The 23,190-nt window shown below is 31.2% G+C and overlaps 1 protein-coding gene across 2 annotated transcripts in view; it reads left to right on the top strand.

Moving 5' to 3' along the window:
- The first annotated feature begins 1,351 nt into the window (after window positions 1-1,351).
- The window catches only part of LOC124360872 (Y-box factor homolog), a 41,682-nt gene continuing 19,843 nt past the window's right edge, over window positions 1,352-23,190 (top strand). Inside the window, exons 1-2 of one of the 2 annotated variants that reach the window (XM_046814844.1) lie at window positions 1,352-1,517; window positions 14,867-14,930. In XM_046814844.1, coding sequence (XP_046670800.1) covers window positions 1,457-1,517; window positions 14,867-14,930 — 125 coding nt within the window. In that variant the 5' untranslated portion in view covers window positions 1,352-1,456. Of the gene's footprint in view, window positions 1,518-8,128; window positions 8,328-14,866; window positions 14,931-23,190 lie in introns of those variants that run through there. The other variant, XM_046814843.1, reaches the window with a different exon arrangement.

The following is a 23,190-nucleotide window of genomic DNA, read 5'->3' as shown; positions in this document are numbered from 1 at the left end:
AATTAAAATTTGTTATTGTAAATGGTAAAGTTGAATAAAACATTTACTAAAATTGGAATTTGAAATTCTTGCTAAACACAGTTAAATTCTAACTTCGCGCGTGGTGATTGGTCGGTTTAGTTCGTTTGTTTGGTCGCACTGTTATGACAGGTTAGAGGTTATAATTTGTTATTTTAAATGTTTGACTAGCAATACGCGCTGTTTCTTCTCAATCGACTGAATTACGATTGATTGCAGAGTGATTTAAACTAATAATTTACTTAACACTATCTACATTTGTCAATAGTATGACATAACCTATAAACTCAGTTTCTCAACTTTTGTGTCAATCTAACAATTAATCAATCAATCATAGTTTACGATAATGAAATATCAGTGTACAATTATTTACCTTTATTGTTGTAGTTGTTGTAAATGACGAATCTAAGTACTCCACATTTTCACGAATAAACATAGTTATCTGCTTTATCCCGTGCGGCGGACGCACAGTTATCTGCTTTATCCCGTGCGGCGGACCCACTGGACGGGCATCGTAACGTTACCGGGCGTTACACTTTTTCATGAGTGACTCCGAGCCGCAACCTAATTTAAGACGTTGTCACGTCAAAAGGACTATCCAACGTCATTATGGTTGAGAATTGACTGGCCGAAGATAAAGGGCTTAGAACCGATTTCAGATAATACAGGAGAAAGAGATTGTACCTAAGACAGAATTATAAGATTATCACGCGATGATTTAAGGGGCGATCAGAGAGCGATGCTTAGGGGGCTCTGATATAAAATATAGGCGATTTTCTGATTTATCATATATATTTGAACGTTTAATATCACATTTTTAAATAAATCTAAAAAATGATAAATATTTGACTAAAACATAATTATCAATTAGTTCAAATATATTCTCGAATAATTTATTTTTTGTTCAAGCTTACTGTTATGCAATATTGTATGCAATGTCTATAAAACATAATCATTGAGCGTTTGGATTGGAAGAATAAGTATTATTTAGATTAAAAGTTATAATAATGACCATTTATTATGCATTTCATTAACTATGTTTACACTTGAAACACGCTAGGAACCAGTTGGCTTCCTTGTCATGGTTAGACAGCTGTTAAGTTGAAGCATTCTTTTTTAAATTCCGGATAAGTTTGTTTAATACGAAATTAATTTAAACTAACAAGAATAGATAATAGCATGTATTTTTATATAGTGTAATTTAGCGTTCAAGTTTAACAACAAGACTTCGATTACTCTTTGGAAAAAAGCATTAGTTTTTAATACGTCACTTGTAATTCAACCAATCAAAAATAAGATATCATTCCTGAATAGCGGCTGCGGCTTGTTTGCAGCCATGTTCAAGTTGAAAAGGAGTCGGAAAGTAACTGAACTCAAGGGAGGAAGGCGAACATCGGTCCGGCGTGTTTTACCACCTTTTCCACCACCTTAGGACGTCATGGCTGACCCGGAGAAGCAGCCCGAACAACCAAAGGCTGTACAACAAAAGCCCGTCCTAGGTACGTTACAAATATCCTTAGTTGAGGAATATAACGGAAATTACTTCATTGCCGCGAAAATCTTCATGCCCGTTCCACCATGTTGTAAAGTGAACACACTGCATAAACGTGTGGGCTTGACTATTTTTATATCAAATTCAGACCTTTGTCATATTATGTATTATATTTAATATGACTATAAATTACCATGAAACAAAAATTTTGTAGTTCAATCTCTGCTGGAAAACGCTGCTAATAGATTGTGCCTTGCTCTGAAAACAGGAATTAAGTTTTCCAACAGTAGGCCTATATTTAGTTTTTAATAAAGGTTGAGAAAAATACTACTTTTGTAGAAATAAATATTAAAAGTGTTATATTTACACGAAGTATGTTATTGGGTCTAATTAGCATACTTCTATACACTAGGCTATAAATTAAAATAAATTATTTTTTAATAATGAGTAGGCTATATCAAACTTTACAATAGTTTCATTGGTCTAATAATGTTGCCTTATTATTTGGTGTAGTACTCTTATTCCCTTAACCCTTTTAGTGCCAAACAAAATTTTCAAAATTTGTACCAGGAATGCCAGGCGTACACGCATGTTTGTACCAAGATTGCCAGCCATGTTTAGCCAAAATGTACCGTAATTCTTTAAACAATTGTAAATACACTATTTCTTAAGATAAATTCATGGGTTCTTTTTTGTTTTAAACTTAAATAGTTGTATTTTGTATCCTGCACTTTATTTGACTAAAAAATTGTGTTTATTACTCTAACAAAATTAAATTATTAGTATTTTAATTTTTTACTTTTTTGAGTTTAACTTGTGATACACAACAATAAAAAGAACATTGGAAAAACATTGATTACATCACTGAATTCCTATTTTTATTCTATTGAAATTTACAAACTTTCAAACTGATAAATTAAAAATTATGAAAGTACAAAAAGAATATCCAAAAGTGTGCTAACCTGGAAAAACACTCCGTTTTGCCTAATCTGTTAAATGTCTTCTTGTTTTCTTGAAGGTCTTAACACAAGAGTCAAAATATTTCACAGATCAATAGGCTAGTAACTCTCTTGAAATAAATAAAAATTGTTCTCTAGGGATCACTTAAAATAACAAGTAACTATTTACATAAAAATGTACAAAATAGAAAATTTTAAGAGAACGTTCAGAGGGTAACAGTGTGAGGGTGTAACACTTGGTGTACACACATTTAACACACATATAGTGATGATTTTTTTAGTTTTCCTCCTGATTTAGTGCTTGCTACGCTACATACACAACAGTTTTTTCCTTTTTTTCTCCAATTGTTTCAAAAAATTTTGACAGCTGGGAAACAAAATGCACAGAATAGCCAACTTTAAAATCAAAATATGGCTACCTAGCCTAGTATGACTTATAAACTGGGTAATGTAATTATCGGAAAGATCGTTGTATTGCGATTCTAAAACATTACAAGTATATTTATTTTGACTAATTAAAGTAATTTTTATGAAAGTGGAACTTTTAAATGAAATAAAATTTGAAATGAAGACGTTGGAGAGACTAAATAACCTAAAATTAATCACAATGTAAACCTCTATCCTTATGTAGGCCTACTATTTGTATTAAAAGATATAGATAGAGTACAATAAGCGGATTCGGTTTCCATATCAATTAGTATAACCATTGATATTAATGAATATTCATGTATCGGATACGAGTGTATCAATTATATCAACATATCTATATTCATAATAAAAATTATATTTGGAATTGAAATAATATAAATAGTAACAATCTCATTTATAAGTAATAACTAGCTATAAAAAGCAATTAGAACGAAATAGGAAGTCATTAATAATAATAACCTTCAAGAAGTTATTGAAAGTATCCTCTCTATAAAACCGTACTTCTCTCTTGTGTACAAATACAGATGATCTACAAGCAGGTCAGCTGATATGCTGCTTTTGAAACTTTGTTTCACAGTCCTCCAGGAGCTTTCGAGTATCTGTTATTATTTGTAAAAGTTAATATGTTTATTATATGAAAAAGTGTTTAGAAATACAAGTTAGTTATCTTTCAAAATCAGTATCAGTTGATTATATCGATATAAAAAACCGGGTCCGCTTATTGTACTCTCCCTCAAGATATTTTAACAAATATTTAGAGTACTTTGGTCCATATCGGCCAACTTTTCCGACGTCATATACTGTTTGACGATATGAGGTCGGGAAAGTAACGATCTGAAATGCCCCATGCCATCAGTGTGGGTTTTCGTGACGTCTTGGTGCCTCTCCACACTTCTAGTTAAAAAAGTAAAAAAAAACCCATAAGATAGGTATCTATTCACTTCTTCAAGGAGCTGGAAAAATTTAATTTCTCCCTGTCCTAATGTTATTCCGAGAATGAACTTCAAATTCTGTATGAATCTGAATTTTTATACAAGTAAAATCTGAGTTCAGTGATAGTGCATGTCAACCCTTGATAGCAACAAAAAAATCAAGGAAATAACAAATTTGTAAACAGATTACTCGCTCAATAAATTGACATTTAGCTGAAGTAGAATAAGCGGCCACCAAGACAATCGAATCAGCAAATCAAATTATCGATTAGAAATAGTTTAGATTTAATCAGAAATATCAATTATTCGATAGTTGTGGTGGTCACTTATCCTGTAGCCTGACATTTTAACATGCGATGTTTGGTGTATTGGTGGGTAAGTCTTTCATATTATTCCATTAGGTTCTTCAATACTTTGTTGTATCACCTTAATTGTATGTAGAATTGGTTCGATGGTAGTACATGTTCCCCCATTCAATTTGTCTTGAGTATTAACAAAGTCTATAACTCAGGGTGATCTCAAAAATGAAATTGAATCATAAACTTTAAATTTTGTTAATTTAGCTTAGCTATTATAATGGGCTCTGGCACAATTCTTCTTTTGTTTGTCTTGGAGTCTGTTTTCTGTTGGATATCTCAAGAATTGGACTGTGAACCTAAAATTTTTTTATTAATGTTATTTCTATATATGTATATTTGTTGCTTGACCATTTAAGAATATTTTTATATGTGTTTACCGTACTCATGAGGTTCAAAAATGAAATTTAAAGAATTTTATCTTTCACTGTTTATATGTGGCGATGTTTTAAATAAGACTCTGCAAAAGACTAAATTGAACAGTTTGGTTTTAACACATGTTTAAAAAAACCTCAATACTTTTGGTAACATACGTAAAGCCCCTGACGTTAAAAAGTAGCTCAATAAGGGCTCGGTAAACTAACAAAACTCACTCAATTAAGGGGGACCCTATTAAATATGTTTATTTGTGATTTTTAAACATTTATTGATTAACTGAAAGATCCATTTACAGTTGAGAGTATGATTGGTTTTTACATATAACAAAAAATCAACAATAATAATACTACAGTGACAACTAATAATGGTAAAAAGTATTAAAACAACAGAGTTAACTGATAACAGTACTCGACTATGAATAGCTATAAAAATATAACTATTACAACAAAATTGAATCGTAATTTATCATAAACTACAAGGTTTTTGACATATTTTAAATTTCTCCCTCCATGATCTCATTTGTATGATATTTTCCAGTTTTAGAAGAAACTCCCAAGGCAACTAAAAGCAGTAGCCCGTCTTTTGATCTGTAATTTTAAGGTGTACAGACAGTATGGACTACAAATTTATGAATTTTCTTTAAATATCTTAAAAATCAACTGTTTTATCAAATTAAAAAAGTTAATAAAATTAATTACTACCTCTTTAAAAATATTTACATAAAAATACTACTTATAATTGCACGTGATATTATGTTCATAAATTGTGGTGTTATATTCATAAGTGTCCACCCAACCCCCAAAATCCCTAATGTCTTATTTGTAAAAATAATAATAGTATTAACTAATGACAATAAAGGAAGATAAATAATCAAAAAAGATAATAACTTCTTCAAAAAAACATTAGATTGACAAAAACCCACCAACCAGTGATAAGAAAGCTGTATTGATCACTGTTGTCTTATTGATCATCAAATGGTTAACCTTCAGCCAATCACAAAATATAGCAAAGTTTCAATGCAGTTTCAAATGAAAAAGTGATCACAAATTGTTTATTTAGATAAGTTGCTCGTAGAGAATTCTGTGCAGGAATGTGGCATAGTAAAGAAAAAGATGTAAAATTTATGAACAGAGCCTGCCTCAGCGATGACTCCATATTTCATATCAATGAATAAGTGAACAGCAGAATGTGGGGCAGTAAAACCTCATGAAAGTTTTAGAACATGATTATTGTAACTGTCCAAAATTAAATGTGTCAGTGTAGGAATTATAAATTTACTAGAATGAGTTGAAGTTGATTTCTGGGTACTTTACTTTTATCTGGAGGCCACAGTTTTTAATATCAGGAACCAAAAATAATTACAATATCATAAAAAAAACACACACAGATTTTATTTCCTGTTTTTTTTTTATGTTTTTTTGCAAATAACTAAAAAAGGAAAAATAATTTTACTGTGGGAAGCTATTTTATTATATTGTACATTTAGAAAGGAAGAACCATACAACATTTTGTGTTATTTCTCTCATAAATAAATTTTTTATGACACATTTTGTATAAATATGCATAATTGTACTTCGCAACATTTTATAAGTGTTAAAGCAACTGACTCTTACATTGCAAGAAACTTAAAATAAATATTCACATTATGGATGTACCGGTAAACAGATGATTGTAGGATTCATAAACAGTTTCAATACAGTATAAAAACACTTTTTACCAAGAAATATTTAGACAATTTTATTTGAAATTTATTTACACTTTTTCTATTTACAAATGTGCTACTTACAATTTCACTCCTGTGAGATCGCAAATTGTCAGTCATTGTAACTACTACACACAATAGCTAAGCACGTAACAACTAACACTATTAATATTTACAACCACAAAATAAAATAATGAAGAAGAATCCAGGATACAATAGTACGATTACACTAAAGCATAAAGAATTAACAACAAAAGATCGAGTCAGCTGATAATGTCACATGACAATTACGAAATAAAAATGTATAGACCTCCAAAATAAAAATGATATTCATATTAATTATCTACAAATATACCAGGGAATAAAAAAACATAAAACTTTAATCATTTGACGTCGTATTTATTTAAGAAAACGACGAATATCAAGGAGACTATACATTGCCGCCTGGCGCTTTTCGCGTATGTCACAGACTGCAATATTTTGCCGCCTGGCACTTTTCAGACGCGATCTATGGTGGCAATATATTGCCGCCTGGCCCAGAAAGGGTTAATAATTAGTGTTGTGTTAAGTTTTTTTATTAAATGCATGTTTTAGAATTAGTGAAGTTGACACACAACAAGGTGGTTGTGATTCCTGACTTAGGCGTGTCACAACACCCTCACGTGATCTGAGTTTAAATTTGGGTACTATCCCGAGAGATGTTTTCTTTTTTTCATCAGGAGTGCTGGCGTGGCGTTGAAAAAGTTGGACGATGTAGGATATAATTTGAGGCTGGAAAAGTATCGGTTGGAAATGTCCCTGGCCATCAATGCGGGCTGCGGGTGGCGCCCACACTTCTGGCATAAAAAGATAAACTTTCTTGAGATAGTAACTAAATTCAAACTCAAATCACATGAGCACTGTAACCAGTAACATAGTACATAGGGACAGAATGACATGTAATTTTCACAGTAATTAAAATAAATAGTGTTCTTTCTAATAATGTAGTTTATGTAAATTCGCAATAACAAAAAAACTGTTATAAAAATAGTGGCCTACATAAAAAAAGTATCGATTTCTGATATGGTGTTTGCCACATCGCCAATGGCAGTCACAACAAAACAAAAGGACTCCTCAGTGTTAAGCTAAAAATTTTCAGTTTCAATATAACACTTAAATGCCTGGTGTTTTTATTGTTATCTGCAGTTACCTAAAAAAATACACACTTTAAAAGTTGTAATGTCCTGTTTAATTTGTTTTGCACAGCCTAACAAGTTAAATTATAGAAATTGAACAACAAAAACAGAATTGTACAGTAATGAATTAATGATAAAGTATGCATTGTTCATTAGTGCTAAGGCAACAGTACAATGAGCCGATAAACAGAAACAATACCGTCAGATTACACTTACAAGTGCAGCTGGCAACATTTTTAATATTGCTATACATACTCCAATGTGCGCATCCAACACTACAATAACATTTTTCTTGTTAGCAGATATGAATATATTTGTATGTTTTGAACATATTTGAGTGTACTGATATACGTTTTAGGACAAATTAATTTGATAATTTCTATATTATTTGGAAATCTAACCAATGGAAAATTTGTACAGATTAATAACAATTGGACAAAAATAGTTTTTTTTTTTTTTTTTTTTTTTTTTTTTTTTACTGTATATTAAGTCTCGATGTTTTCTAGAATTTGCTGAAACTCTCTTTAATTTTGTTTGTGTACATAAGCAAATGTTAAGTCTTACAAGATACTTAAGCATACTTTTATTCAGGTTCTATTGTGGTGTAATCTCGGTAATTAAACTGATTAACAATCACACATATTTATCAATTAATGTGTGTAATCTGTTGATGTAACGGTTCCCCACTGACACAGTGTCCGTCGTTCGGTGTGAGTGATGATCGGAAAGACGCCATGGGTTGAGGTGTGTCTGGCTCTCGGAGGTTTTGTCTTTTTGTCTACATTTTCTGTATGCAGCCCTCAAGACTACTACAACCAAGAACCTTTAGACTCCAACGAGCAAAGGCTACGTCATTTCGCTATAAGTAGAACCAAACCACTTATTGGTAATTTTTCACTACCTTCAGTTTACTACTCCCGTATATTTTCAACTGCAAAATTATAAGTGGATTATAATTTTAAATAATTTTTTTTTTATATTCATTATCAGGCCTACTTGAAACGTACAAGAAGTCGGGGAATCGCATTTATTGTAAAACGATAACTAAAGTATTAATATTATTTAATTATTGTGTAAATTATAAACTTTTAATTATGCAGTTATTTTAGAAAAGATAACTTAAATATCAGGAATTCCTGACATTTATCGAGTAATTTAATGGACAGGTTGTGTTTGGTTTAAAAACAACCAACCACATGGGTGGGATACTTGTATTAGACAAGTCTCAGTTAAATGTTAATCATGTTAATAAATTTTATAGTGACTGTTCAAGAAAACTTTCAGTTAAAATTAATTAATCTGTTAATGTTTATAAAACTCATTATTCATGTAGAAAGTGGTCTGTTTTATAAATGAGATAAATTATGATGGTTGAAAATAAAAATAACCCGTTTTAAAAAGTTATAAATGATAATTTTCAATATTTTAAATCAAATATTTCTGATTTGATGTTTAATATTGTTAGTTTTTTATGTATATTAATCTAATCTCATTACATTCATTGCCAATTACTGATGAATTGTAACTTGGGAATCGCTAAGACTGTTTTAAGTTATATTTGTGTGTTCTGCCGGAAAATCTGGGACCAAGGTGATCGTAGTAGCATATGTCACCAATTCTTACAAGTACTTGATGCAGCCATGGAATTTTAACCCAAGAACTGGCAATTAAATTACCTCTATTGGCAGACTAATTTTTCATATTTTACAAGGGTATTTTATAAAAAGTATAAGAAATTATTATAATAAAAAGTTATTTGATTATGCGTTGTCATCACTTTTTCTGACTCAGATTCTTAATAGCTGTTAAGTAAAAAAAATTACAATAAGCCTTGTCAAGTTAAAACAGCTAAGTCATAATATTACAACAACAATACATCATTAAAATCACAGTAAAAATATTCTTCAGTGGTATAAAAACATTTTCTTCTTAACCAAGTACATACATATCACACTTTTGTATTTATTACAAGGTAATTGCCGGACTCCTAATGGTAACTTGTTAAAAAATGTTTATTGTTGAAATTTAAAATTTTCATGAGTATTGTCAGATGTAACATTTGGGGTCACTAAACTAAGGCCCCAAACCCCCTAAGGCCTAGGTCTCGTAACTATGATAAAAACAGTGGTTATTAAACGTACCAAAATGTTCTTTAACATTAGCAAATTACTCTGTATAATACGCATGCACCTCAATGTCATAAAGATGTGTGTGTCTGAAGCTGACAAACCAGTGTAGTTCCTACTGCCTTTTCTTGATGAAAGTATTGTATTGTTTTACTGTCCATATTTGTATAAGTAAACATTTTATTGTTTTTGGTTTGTGTTGGAGTATTTGAATTTTTTTCAATTTTTTTAGTTTTAGGGAGAGATCAGAATTTTTACATATTTGCTAAATTAAAATTACAAAATATACCAATTAATTGTACGTTTCAGTAAATATACAGTTTGATGGACTTGTTTCATAACACTTTTTATTTTCATATGGATAAAACCTGCAATATAGCATTTTTAAGAATATTGAGCTTGCTCTGGGGACATGTTATATTGCAACAATAGTATTTTTTTCTATGCACAAAACAATATTATGCGAAAGAGAAATACTTTCAAAAAAATGTTTATAGCACTTGACTAAATATAATAAATTCAAATAACATACTTTACTGGTACTTGCAACTAAAAATCGTGGTACTTTGGTACTATCCTGAATCCACAATTTTTTAACAGTTTATCTTACCAGGACCTAGCATCTGTGTTAAGTAAAGTGTATGGTGACAACCATCTTGTTTCAATTTCTTACATATTAAACAATCATATGAAAACATTGTTTAAAATGCCTACAAAAATAATTCGGTTAATGGGAACTTTTTCATATCATTGTTTTAAAAGATATTGGTTCTAAACAAAGGAATTAAATTTTAACACCATACTTGAACTATGTATGTTTAGTTTTTGGCAGGAACAGAGTCGCAAAAAGCAGTACCATGTGTTTCTCTCATCAGGGTACTTCACAGCTGATCAGCCTTGTCTTGTTTGTTGTTGAGTTGCACAGATATTTTACTATGTTACCCTCTTAAAATTGCCGGTCTGATTTGTTTTTGTATGTTTGCAAGCTTTTCAGAAAAAAAATTGTTCAATAACCACTTTGAAAGATTAAAAAAAATTATTTGCAAGAAAATTGAAAATATAATATATTTATCTTTAATAAAATAGAATGAAATATATTTTTAATATGTTTTAATATAATTCTGTTAACTTTTCAATACGCTTTTGGGTTTTATTCCAAATGTCTGTCTATAGCTTTATATATTGTATATATTTTTTTAATAAAAACCATCTATAAAAAACACTACCACTTGATTACTAACGCCACCAGGCCTACTACTGAGAAATGTTGAGCTAATACTCTCGTCTAAAGCCTGTAAGAGACCATTTTCATTGTTTGCAAAGTTTTCTTCACTAACTGTTTTGTAAAAAAGACATCAGATAAAGTACAACATAACAATAGATCGTCAAACTTTTATGCACTTGGCAGCAATACTGGAAACAATAAAACTAACAAAAGCTTGATGCTGTGGAAACATGCAAATATCCATACTGATATTACACTGATAAATGTAAATTGTACACTGCTTAATGATTCGTTTTAAAACAAAACAATAATTATGGAACAAAGTAAAGAGTGAAGTATGCTACTATCCAAACCTCATAATCGGCATCTGATGAATCCATCGGCTGACAGATCATAAAAACATTTGTTATAATTTCAAAGACTTACGAGGAAGAAAAAATTGCATTAATGAATGCATCAAAACATATTAAATGCGGCTATATGATTACGTTGTACCAATTTTGTATGTAAATTTTTAGTGTGTTTTATCATGGCCCAAATTTTTATTAATTTATAAAGATAAAAGGCTAATAGTTACAAATTAACCAAGATTTAGGGTAAATTTATAAACATTAAAGTAAAAAATATCACAATGGTCAATAAAATAAGTTAGTATAATTGAATGGGGATGATTTTTGTGGTGCATCAGTTTTCTTCTTAATTCTTAATTTTGTTATGTACAGAGTTGAGCACGAGACATTAATCCCTACATTATATTTTTTTTTAATAATCTGCAACTTTCAATAGAGATGTTTAATACTTTTATAAACTTTTTTTTTTTTTCAAAAAAATTTAAAAGAATAAAATAATCATTAATAATTAGTTAATTTTCAAAATATCAAGCTGAAACATATTGTATTATAATTGCTCTGTATTTGATTTATTTTTTATTATCACCCACAAACAGTTCTTTGATGTTTTTAAATGCGAACATTTATTACCAATTATTAATCTGACTTTTGGACTGATGATATTGTGTTCGTGTTTCTATGATTTGCTGACAACTTGTTCAAAACTAAAAGTCAGCAATTTTATATTTCATTTCTCCCTTACACAACCACACTTAGACTTGAAAAGTCTCGGTTTATCTGTTGACCTGCTAAGTCAGCTGAGATAAGATGTTTTTATTTGACAAATGGCCTGTAATCTTTTAATGTTGTTTCGCAAATTACCCAAGTCAGTTCGGTTTATCTGAATTTTTTGTTGTCTTCCAGCACAACAGATCCTTTACAATAATTTATATCACGTAATTAACAATAATGATTTTAAATAATTTATTGCAAGAGTTACATTCAAGATTACTTCAATTTTGATAGTTGAACGAATTTGTATCAAGCATTGCTTGCCCTGTTGTAGAGAAAAGACAAGAGTGTATTTGTAATGGTTTTATTTTGTGCTATAAAAAAAGAACACTTGTAGAAAAGAACTTAATATATATTTATTTGGCAACATCAGATATGTGGTATAAAATTGCTTTTGTAGATATTAATTTGCATAATTATTCTGGAAAGCTGGTGTCCACATGTTCAAAAGCATTGAACTTTTTTATGATTATTTATTTAGTTTGCAATGGACATATCATAAAGGCAGTATTACTGTTGGGATGAGTGATTGGCTTTTTGTTTATTTTTTTTCACAATTTCGTAGTCAAACAGTGTAATTAATTAATTATCTTCTCTAAAAACAGAACAATATAAATTTTATTTAATTACTGTAAAAAAACAATTTTTATTAATTTTTTTCTGTGAGCTGGATCAAGATGACTCAAATTAAAACTAATTGTTAACATTTCCTCTTGGAATATTGAAATTATTTATTTTTCTTGTCTTTAAAGAAGCCTGTAGGGCTACATTAACATGAATTTGTTCACTGAACTGATATCAAGTGTACCTTCTGAATATTTACAAGGTCATGAATTAAATATGAACATCTGAATCAATTAATTAAATCTGGTCCACATTTCCCGCACCATGTAAGTGGTCAGGGCATTGGAAGATCATATCAAAGTTTTTTGTCAGATTAGCCCATTTTTGTGCTAGGTTTCTTTGCTAATGTCTGATACAAGAATATTAATAAAATTCAACACAGTTACATTTTTTATACAAGCAAAGTGGAGATGAATAATAGAAAATTCATGTATTGCAGCAATAGGACTGTTTGGGTTAGTTAAATTAATAATAATACAATTATGAGTGTGAGGCTTCAAACATTTTAGAAACAGAATATCGTGGTTTTTAGCCTAATTTGAAAAATTTTAAGCCATTGTCTAGCATTGAAAGTTAAATTTGTATGTTGATTTGGATTACCGATAAAAAATATGCCCTGTTAGTATTCATTTGACAACAACTATCAAATTCTAAAAGTGCATTGGGCAGGGGTTGATCCTAACGGAAACGTAGCCAATAAAACAATTGTTTCTTCTGATATTTCCGAAAAGTGGCTTGCCTAGATGTGTCCTAAATTGAGAGCTGTTAGGGTAGAATCGATATAAATCTTGCAATGTTTTTTATCTTGGTTGATTGTAGAACTTTGTACTGTGGGATCATCAGTGTTTCATTTTCACTATAATGGGCTCTATTACTATTGATAAATATAATGTGTATGGGTTTCTACTTTAAAGTATGCACACATAACACTAAGCAATGTCTTCAATTCAAGATCACATAATTTGTAATTTTATGAACATTATTTTATTTTAAACTTGTTTAGTTAATGCTGCCATGTATTGAATTAGAGTTCAGTCATTGAAATTAGAAAGATTAAGGTAAAGCTGTTAAAATATTTTAATAGTTAAAAATATTCAAGGAATTATAGGTTTTCAGTGACTATAGTGCACAATATTCAAGGAATTATAGGTTTTCAGTGACTATAGTGCACAATATTCAAGGAATTATAGGTTTTCAGTGACTATAGTGCACAATATTCAAGGAATTATAGGTTTTCAGTGACTATAGTGTACAATATTCAAGGAATTATAGGTTTTCAGTGACTATAGTGCACAATATTCAAGGAATTATAGGTTTTCAGTGACTATAGTGCACAATATTCAAGGAATTATAAGTTTTCAGTGACTATAGTGCACAATATTCAAGGAATTATAGGTTTTCAGTGACTATAGTGCACAATATTCAAGGAATTATAAGTTTTCAGTGACTATAGTGCACAATATTCAAGGAATTATAGGTTTTCAGTGACTATAGTGTACAATATTCAAGGAATTATAGGTTTTCAGTGACTATAGTGCACAATATTCAAGGAATTATAAGTTTTCAGTGACTATAGTGCACAATATTCAAGGAATTATAGGTTTTCAGTGACTATAGTGTACAATATTCAAGGAATTATAGGTTTTCAGTGACTATAGTGCACAATATTCAAGGAATTATAGGTTTTCAGTGGCTATAGTGCACAATATTCAAGGAATTATAGGTTTTCAGTGACTATAGTGTACAATATTCAAGGAATTATAGGTTTTCAGTGACTATAGTGCACAATATTCAAGGAATTATAGGTTTTCAGTGACTATAGTGCACAATATTCAAGGAGTTATAGGTTTTCAGTGACTATAGTGCACAATATTCAAGGAATTATAGGTTTTCAGTGACTATAGTGCACAATATTCAAGGAATTATAGGTTTTCAGTGACTATAGTGCACATGGCAACCTACACACAGCTCTGACACTGTACCAGTTATCTACTATAGACAGATATCAGAGTATGTGTGATACACTCCAACCAGATTACAGTTGTTATTGTAATGGGAAAATATCTCAAAATAATTCCACTTGACACTCAAAATTGGAAAGAACGCACAATTGATTCTAGTGTGTCTGATTGAAGTTAAAGCTAGTCTGAGATAAACTCAGTAAAAAGCTTAGGAACATAGTTCTAGTAAGTAAATATTGACTAGTGACTGGTGTTATATGCTGGAAGATGATTACTTTACACTGAAAATGTTCGTTGTTTCAAAACATGTATTATAAATGTAGTGTCTATATTATGTGGTATGTTACAATCTTTTTTAAATTTTTCAGCAAGCAGGGTAACTGGGGTTGTCAAATGGTTCAACGTCAAGAGCGGCTATGGATTCATCAACAGGTAGATATTTTATTTATTTATCATTAATGTTTAGTGGTACTACTAAATCCAGGCTTGCCAATCTGTGAGTTAAAAAATGAAATTTGGTGGAATGTTTCTAGATGCAGTGGGCCTTAATTTTTGGTGTGTTCAAAATATATTTTCAATAAGTTGGGAGCCTCAAATGATCATCTCCTTTTAGAGAAAGCAAATGTAAAAAAGTGAAATTTATATTCTTCTTTGCACTGTTCACAGAACACATTCATTTAAGTGCAAGGAATAGAATACATTGTTTTTAGTCTTTGTCTATATATCTCAGTTTACTAAAAATAACAATATATCATTTAATTTATATAATTATGATCTTGTGTGGTGCAGAGATAATTTCAGTTATATATCAAGTAGTGTAAGTTTGTCAACAAAGAATGGGAGGAATAAGCGTATTCTAGACTCGTGTAGTCAAGGCACACAAAGGTAAATGAACCTAAACACCTGTGCATACAAAATATCTTATTGATGATTCACTATTGTGTAGATTTACAGTTGTGTTTTCAGATGTTCACAGTGTGAAACAATTTATATGTGTGACTATAAACACTAATGAGCAGGTGTTCAGTTCAGATTTGTCTTCTTTCTTTTAATCAGCAATGTTCATAGACAATGCTATTATTGGATTTTGTTTTAATTTATTAAGGATTGTTTAGCTATTAACTTATATGTTGGACATATTCTTTGTTATAGAAATAAATATGTGGTGAACATTTTTCTGAATCAACTACTTTTGTGGCCACATGTAGCTTGCTAAAAACGTGTTTTTGTTTTTAAAATATGATATCGGGATGAAATTATTTAATTTACTTGAAGATAAAATTTTGTTAGTACATTTAATTTGATAATCATTCAGATATTTATTTTATAGAATATTGAGATCTCTCTATATTCTTTGTAAACTATAACATCTTCACTGTGATGGTGGATTCAATTATCGTAACTAAAATGCATAATCATTATAATTTGTGGACAGATTTAATTTTTGTACAGTTTTAATGATATTAAACTAGAAATTGTGCTTTATAATAATGTCATACTCACTTCACAATAATTATAACAAATCAACTAAAATGTAAATACATATTTTAGAATATTACTAATATAGCAATTTTAATAATCTACTTGTAAAAGTGAATACTGAGAGAGAGGTACATTAAAAGAAATCTTCAAAACATTTTAGTATTTAATTAAATTAAAATTAAGTTTAATCTTCTTAATTTTTAAAACTAATACTGACTTTTCTTAGATTGTATACCTTGTCTTTCCTGTTATAATTTTAAATACTCTTATTTTTAATTAACTCTAGGAGCATTAAATAATTCCTACGTGTGTTAAAATTTATTTTCTGTTTTGCTCCTGAATTTTATTAATGTGTTAACACCTTTTTCGTTAATTTCACAAATTAAAAATGTTTGGTTATTTTTATAATCAAAGACAGTTTGGTTTTACTATTGTATTTTTGTGATAGTTTGTTGATATTTATTTTAAATTGTAATCTCTGTGTAAATTACTAATCAGTTCATTTTGCATATCAAGTTTGTAGATATTTATTTTAAATTGTAATCTCTGTGTAAATTACTAATCAGTTCATTTTGCACATCAAGTTTGTAGATATTTATTTTAAATTGTAATCTCTGTGTAAATTACTAATCAGTTCATTTTGCACATCAAGTTTGTAGATATTTATTTTAAATTGTAATCTCTGTGTAAATTACTAATCAGTTCATTCTGCACATCAAGTTTGTAGATATTTATTTTAAATTGTAATCTCTGTGTAAATTACTCATCAGTTCATTCTGCACATCAAGTTTGTAGATATTTATTTTAAATTGTAATCTCTGTGTAAATTACTAATCAGTTCATTCTGCACATCAAGTTTGTAGATATTTATTTTAAATTGTAATCTCTGTGTAAATTACTAATCAGTTCATTCTGCACATCAAGTTTGTAGATATTTATTTTAAATTGTAATCTCTGTGTAAATTACTAATCAGTTCATTCTGCACATCAAGTTTGTAGATATTTATTTTAAATTGTAATCTCTGTGTAAATTACTAATCAGTTCATTCTGCACATCAAGTTTGTAGATATTTATTTTAAATTGTAATCTCTGTGTAAATTACTAATCAGTTCATTCTGCACATCAAGTTTGTAGATATTTATTTTAAATTGTAATCTCTGTGTAAATTACTAATCAGTTCATTCTGCACATCAAGTTTGTAGATATTTATTTTAAATTGTAATCTCTGTGTAAATTACTAATCAGTTCATTCTGCACATCAAGTTTGTAGATATTTATTTTAAATTGTAATCTCTGTGTAAATTACTAAACCGTTCATTCTGCACATCAGCTGTAACATGTAGTTTTGATGGCAAAGTATTTTGTATTGCCACTCTCCAAAGTATTTTGTATTGCCACTCCCCAAAGTATTTTGTATTGCCACTCTCCAAACTATTTTGTATTGCCACTCCCCAAAGTATTTTGTATTGCCACTCTCCAGACTATTTTGTATTGCCACTCCCCAAAGTATTTTGTATTGCCACTCTCCAAACTATTTTGTATTGCCACTCTCCAAACTATTTTGTATTGCCACTCTCCAAACTATTTTGTATTGCCACTCTCCAAACTATTTTGTATTGCCACTCCCCAAAGTATTTTGTATTGCCACTCTCCAAACTATTTTGTATTGCCACTCCCCAAAGTATTTTGTATTGCCACTCTCCAAACTATTTTGTATTGCCACTCTCCAAACTATTTTGTATTGCCACTCTCCAAACTATTTTGTATTGCCACTCTCCAAACTATGTTGTATTGCCACTCTCCAAACTATGTTGTATTGCCACTCCCCAAAGTATTTTGCCCTAACTACAACACATCTGCGTGTTATAACCAGTTTGTTTCTGTATCAGTAGTTTAAAGTGATTTATAAAATAAATTTTTTGTTTACATACTGTAGCCTGTGATATAGACAAAGACAATTGCAAATAGAGTGCTTTTAGGCAATATGTAAAAAGAGAAAGAAACCTCAGTAATTGAAAATTGCTACCAGAAAACCGAAGAAAACATATGTTCAAAAATTAGTTCAGACAGATGTTTTCAGTAAATTTCTAATGAGTGATAATAATTCATAATTTTAAATAAGTTTTTGTAATAAACTGCAGTTTATATATAATATTTTGAGAAAGTATAGAAGAGGCTATTTAAAATGTCATTACTTTTCAGGGTATTGTTCATCTATATTGTCATACAGATTATGTTGCCATAATAATCATATACAGTAAAATATATATATGTAATATTTAGTGTATAATATTGTATGACAGTTGCATGTGAAGTTTCCTTCTTGAGTACCTGGTTCTGGGGCAGTAGGTCATATTGTCCCCTCCCATGGCAAATTTATCAAAAAGGTGTTTAAAACATTTGTAGACCAGGAGTGGTCCAGTTCGGAAGGAAGGGCAATGAAATGGAAAGTGTGATGAAAGGGACCGGACTGTAGGAGTAGGAGAAGCCCTGGTGGGGTTATTGGCCTTGCTGTGTCTAAGCTTAGATATTCCCCTCCTCGCTGCTAAGTCTGTCTGTCTGTCTGTCTGCTGGCCTGCCAGCCACTCCCACTCAGACACTACACCAAACTGCAGAGATAACAGAAACACCAGGAATGTGTTCACTGTCCCACTGGCCAATAGAAGTGAAGGAATAAATTCTCATTTATGTGCACTAGCTGAGAACAGTTAGCAGATGCAGCTACAGTGGCAAAACAGACTGAAATTACTTTCAGTTATCACACCAACTTAAATTTATAAATTATAAAGTGTATTAATTGTTATGTAAATTTAATAAAATATACTACTAAATTAATTTTAAACGAGTATTAGGTCATTGATATGCACTCTTGGTTTTACCAGGATAGAATTTACTAGTACATTACCAGAATAATTGTTTTGATACCATACATAGGAGAACAGCTAACACAATCATACACAGATTTATTGTGTTTATTAATCGTTGTTCAATTTTTGAAATCAGTTATTATTAAAAGGGTTATAAATATCATCATACCCACATTGTTTGGCTTCATAGCTTTTAAAAACACCTTAATAAATGTATTTTAATATAATATGTGTATCTACTTACAATGCATCTGCTCAACTGATAACACAAAAAAACTAATATCTTCCACCAAACCAAAATAAAATTTCCTGTTCTTTTGTTACATTTAAGAATAAAAGTTTATATTTAAATTGTGATTACAGTTTAACAAAGCTACCTTTTTCATGTGGATAGAATTGTGTATGGCTAATTTCTTTGAATGTTCATATTTCACCACTGTTATTCTGTGGAATTGATTTTGAAGTGTTATCAAGGGACAGCAATGAATGGAATAGAATATTTATTAAGCTATTAGATATTCCACAGAAATACATAAGGCAAGTCAAGATTAATAAAAGTTTATAAGATAATATGCAATATAGGGTATAAATATTGCTTACAGCATGTCATTGTTATCAAATTGATAAAATAAATAGAATGAACTTTCAATTTTATTAATTATTCAACAAATAATATGTAATATAAGTAAACAACAAATAACAAATCAATAGTTTTTGAGTAATCAATAAATAACAAATAAATAAATAATAGTTCTGACCAAAATAAAAATTTAGAAAACTCAAACTCCTTCCAAATCGACTCAAAAATTAGAAGAAGTAAAGACAAAAGTTATGGACCACGGGGATGCTAGGAGATCAAGACTTGGAAACGTCTTTAACATTGGCCGCTGAAGCTGGAACTATTTTGTTGCAGGAGAATATAGAACTAAAGAACAATGTCCAAAATTGTAATAGCCAGATATGTGTACTTGAAATTAAAACACTAGGCTTGGAGGCAAAATCGAGGAACTCACAGAATTGGAATCCAAACATGTTCAGAAAATTGAAACTCTCCTCAACAAACTAGAAGACCTAGAACAGCAACTCGAAAAATGTAAAAAAGATAAAATTGAACAGCAAATTATTTTTGAGGAATATGACCTAAAACAAACCGAAACTACTTAATAATTACTCTAATAAAAACAAATGAACAGGAAAAAATCATTTTAAAATTAAAAAGGGTAGCAGAGGCCTCCCACACCCATGACTTAAAAATCTTTCAATAGTATGGAAACACAAACAACTCGGCCACATACCCTATGCTTAGCAAAAACATCACACTTTGACTCTACGCTTCTTTTAGATATTGCTTGCATCAGAAAGAAGCAGGACCTGATGGAACAATCAATAACAGAACTGAAAAAAAAAATGAACAGCCCATCTACAACAGTTCTTGAACCTGACGTCAAGAAGAGGCAAGACAAAACAAGACTAGATTATAAGGTAGCCCATACCCAAATGAAGCTACACAAATCCTTAAACTCTAGTGCCAAATCATCCCCAAAACTAAATAAAAATCTTACACAAAAACAAGACGTTCAATCACCTCGGAACTTTTTCAGTGTTTCACTGCAAGTTCAAAAACTGAAAGATTCCAAAGCGACAGTAGACTCTGCTAACAAGCCGGCCATGGTAAGTGAAGAAGCTTGCCAAACTTCATTACTTCATCTGAATGATTCTCCTATGACTCAGAGTCCATTCCTCCGACAAACTGACCAGATTTTACAGAAGAGTGGGGGATCCAGACAAACCTCGTCACACAAACCTGAACGATCTTCTCCAGTGACACAGGGTCTCTCTACTGAAACCGACCAGACCTTACAGAAGAGTGCGGGAGCCAGCCAAACCAAAAAACTGACCAACTCACAAGACTACTACATAAATCCATCTGACCAACTTTCTTCACCACTCACCCCTGCGCACAATAATCAATACATAATAACACAAGCACAGGTTGATTTCCCAAACAACTATTCGCCACCAAAACAATGGAGGGATGGCCAAATACATCAAATAAGAATTTTTTAGACCTTTACCAAGAAAAAACGAGCAAATTCAAAACCAGGATATTTGTAAACTCGGCCCACCCAGCAAACAGTCTAATCTACACACAAAACAACAAGTTCAAATAAATTCAAGAAGTAAACTTCCAAATCAGCTTAACTTCTTCCACCAAAATATGGACAGGATGACAAACAAAATTGAAAGACTGGAACACCTTTTGCATAGCACTAACCCGGACTTTTGTAATTCTTACAGAACATGGTCTAAAAAGCAATGTAATAAACCATGCCAAGTTGGCTGATTACACACTTATCAGTGCATATGGAAGGAAAGAACATATCAAAGGAGGGGTTGTTATTTATAGGCATAACAGTATAGCCAACAAAACTGAAAATTTAGAGATTGAAGAGTACAGCTTAGAAATGGTATGTGAGGTAACAGCAGTAAAAATACACATAAACAAGAAAAAAGAGTTTGTTCCTGCTTGGAGTGTATCAACCACCTTGTGCTGACCTTGATACATCACTACAAGTTCTGGCAGATGCCCTCGACAGCCTTCCTACTCAGAGAAATGACACACTTATTATGGGGGATATTAACATTGACAGTTTAGACGAGGCCTCTAGAGAATCCGTTGCACTAAATGCGCTACTGGCTGGTTACAACATAAGAAGACTTGATCTCCCAGCCACAAGAATCTCAGAGACCTCAGTGTCATCAATTGATATGGTGTGTTCAAAACATTCATGACAGGATTAAAGTAGTGGTCTCTCACACAGGTCTATCAGATCACACAGGACAATACTACTGCACACTGGGACTTTCCAAAAATGAAAGCAGAAATGACATACACTTCAAGACGGAATTTTAACTACAACAATCTGCTGTTTTTAAAAAATGAACTCTCCCTTATTACCTGGGATTCTGTTTTGACAGCAAATGATGTGGAAGAGGCGTACTTTAATTTTAACCAAAACCCTCCAGCTTGCACTTGACAATGCATGTCCAAAAAAAAGATCTCGAACTACACAAAAAAGGGGTAAACGGACTGAGGTATGATGAAGAAATTATGACACTTAAAAAGGAGTTTTTAAAAGCGCAAGACAGATTTTTTCCTAACTGGCCATCCCGATGACAAGAAGACAGCCCACAGATAAAAAGAAATCCTACGACCAAAAATTAAAGAAGGCAAGGCAGGAAACATGTGCTGCATACATTGAACAAGCAGAAAACAAAGCCAAAGCTATATGGGACACCATCAATAGTGAGAGGAAAGGGAGGAAAGAACTTGACAACAATCCTACAATAGAACTAAATGACAATGGAATAAAATTTACTGACCCTACAGATGTAGCAAATCGCTTTAATTATTATTTTGTAAACATAGCTGAGGAAACACTAAAACAGAACAAAATATATAACACACCACCAATAATTCCAAAATCTTCCAGCTACCACAGACAATACTCCTTACTTCTTTACGTCCAACAACACCTGATGAGATAGGCAGAACCATTCAATCATTAAAGAACTCCACATCCTCAGGCATTGATGAAATATCTTCAAAAATCCTGAAAACATGTGCAGACGAGCTAATAATCGCCTCTAGTGAAGATCGTCAACATGTCCATGGCAGAGGGCACTTTTCCATCCAAGTTGAAGATAGCCAAGGTATTTCCAAAACACCAAGCAAGGGGACCTACAAAACATTTCTAACTACCGACCTATCTCACTGCTCTCATCTGTCTCCAAACTTATTGAGAAGATTGTTAAAGTAAGACTCCAGGAACATCTTAGTCAAAACCAATCATTGAACAGACAGCCAACATGGGTTTTCGTTACTGGAAAATCAACCACAACTGCACTGATAGACCTTGCTGAGTATATAATTGAGAACATAGAAAATGGCAACACTATCACCAGCCTGTATCTTGACCTAAGCAAGGCTTTTGACTGCCTGGGACATGATCTTATTCTAGCTAAACTACAAAATTTAGGAATCCAACGAACAGCACTAAAATGGTTTGCAAGTTATCTAAAAGGACGAAGCCAAATGGTAGAACTAAAACACACAACAAGAGGATTTACAAATACTGTCAGATCTGAATTGGTACCGACTAACAGAGGAGTTCCCCAGGGCTCTGTCCTAGGGCCAATTCTGTTTGTGCTGTTTATCAATGATTTTCCAGAACATCTAGAGGAATACAGTAAGATGATCATGTATGCGGACGACACTGTGCTGCTTACTGCAAACAGAAACGTAGATCAAACTAGAAGTGAACACTTTTATTGCCTTCAA

The sequence above is a fragment of the Homalodisca vitripennis genome, chromosome 4 (genome assembly GCF_021130785.1).
Source record: "Homalodisca vitripennis isolate AUS2020 chromosome 4, UT_GWSS_2.1, whole genome shotgun sequence".
Classification (NCBI taxonomy): Eukaryota; Metazoa; Arthropoda; class Insecta; order Hemiptera; family Cicadellidae; genus Homalodisca; species Homalodisca vitripennis.
Note: the sequence above shows the minus strand (reverse complement) of the source record. Positions and strands in the feature narration are given on the sequence as shown.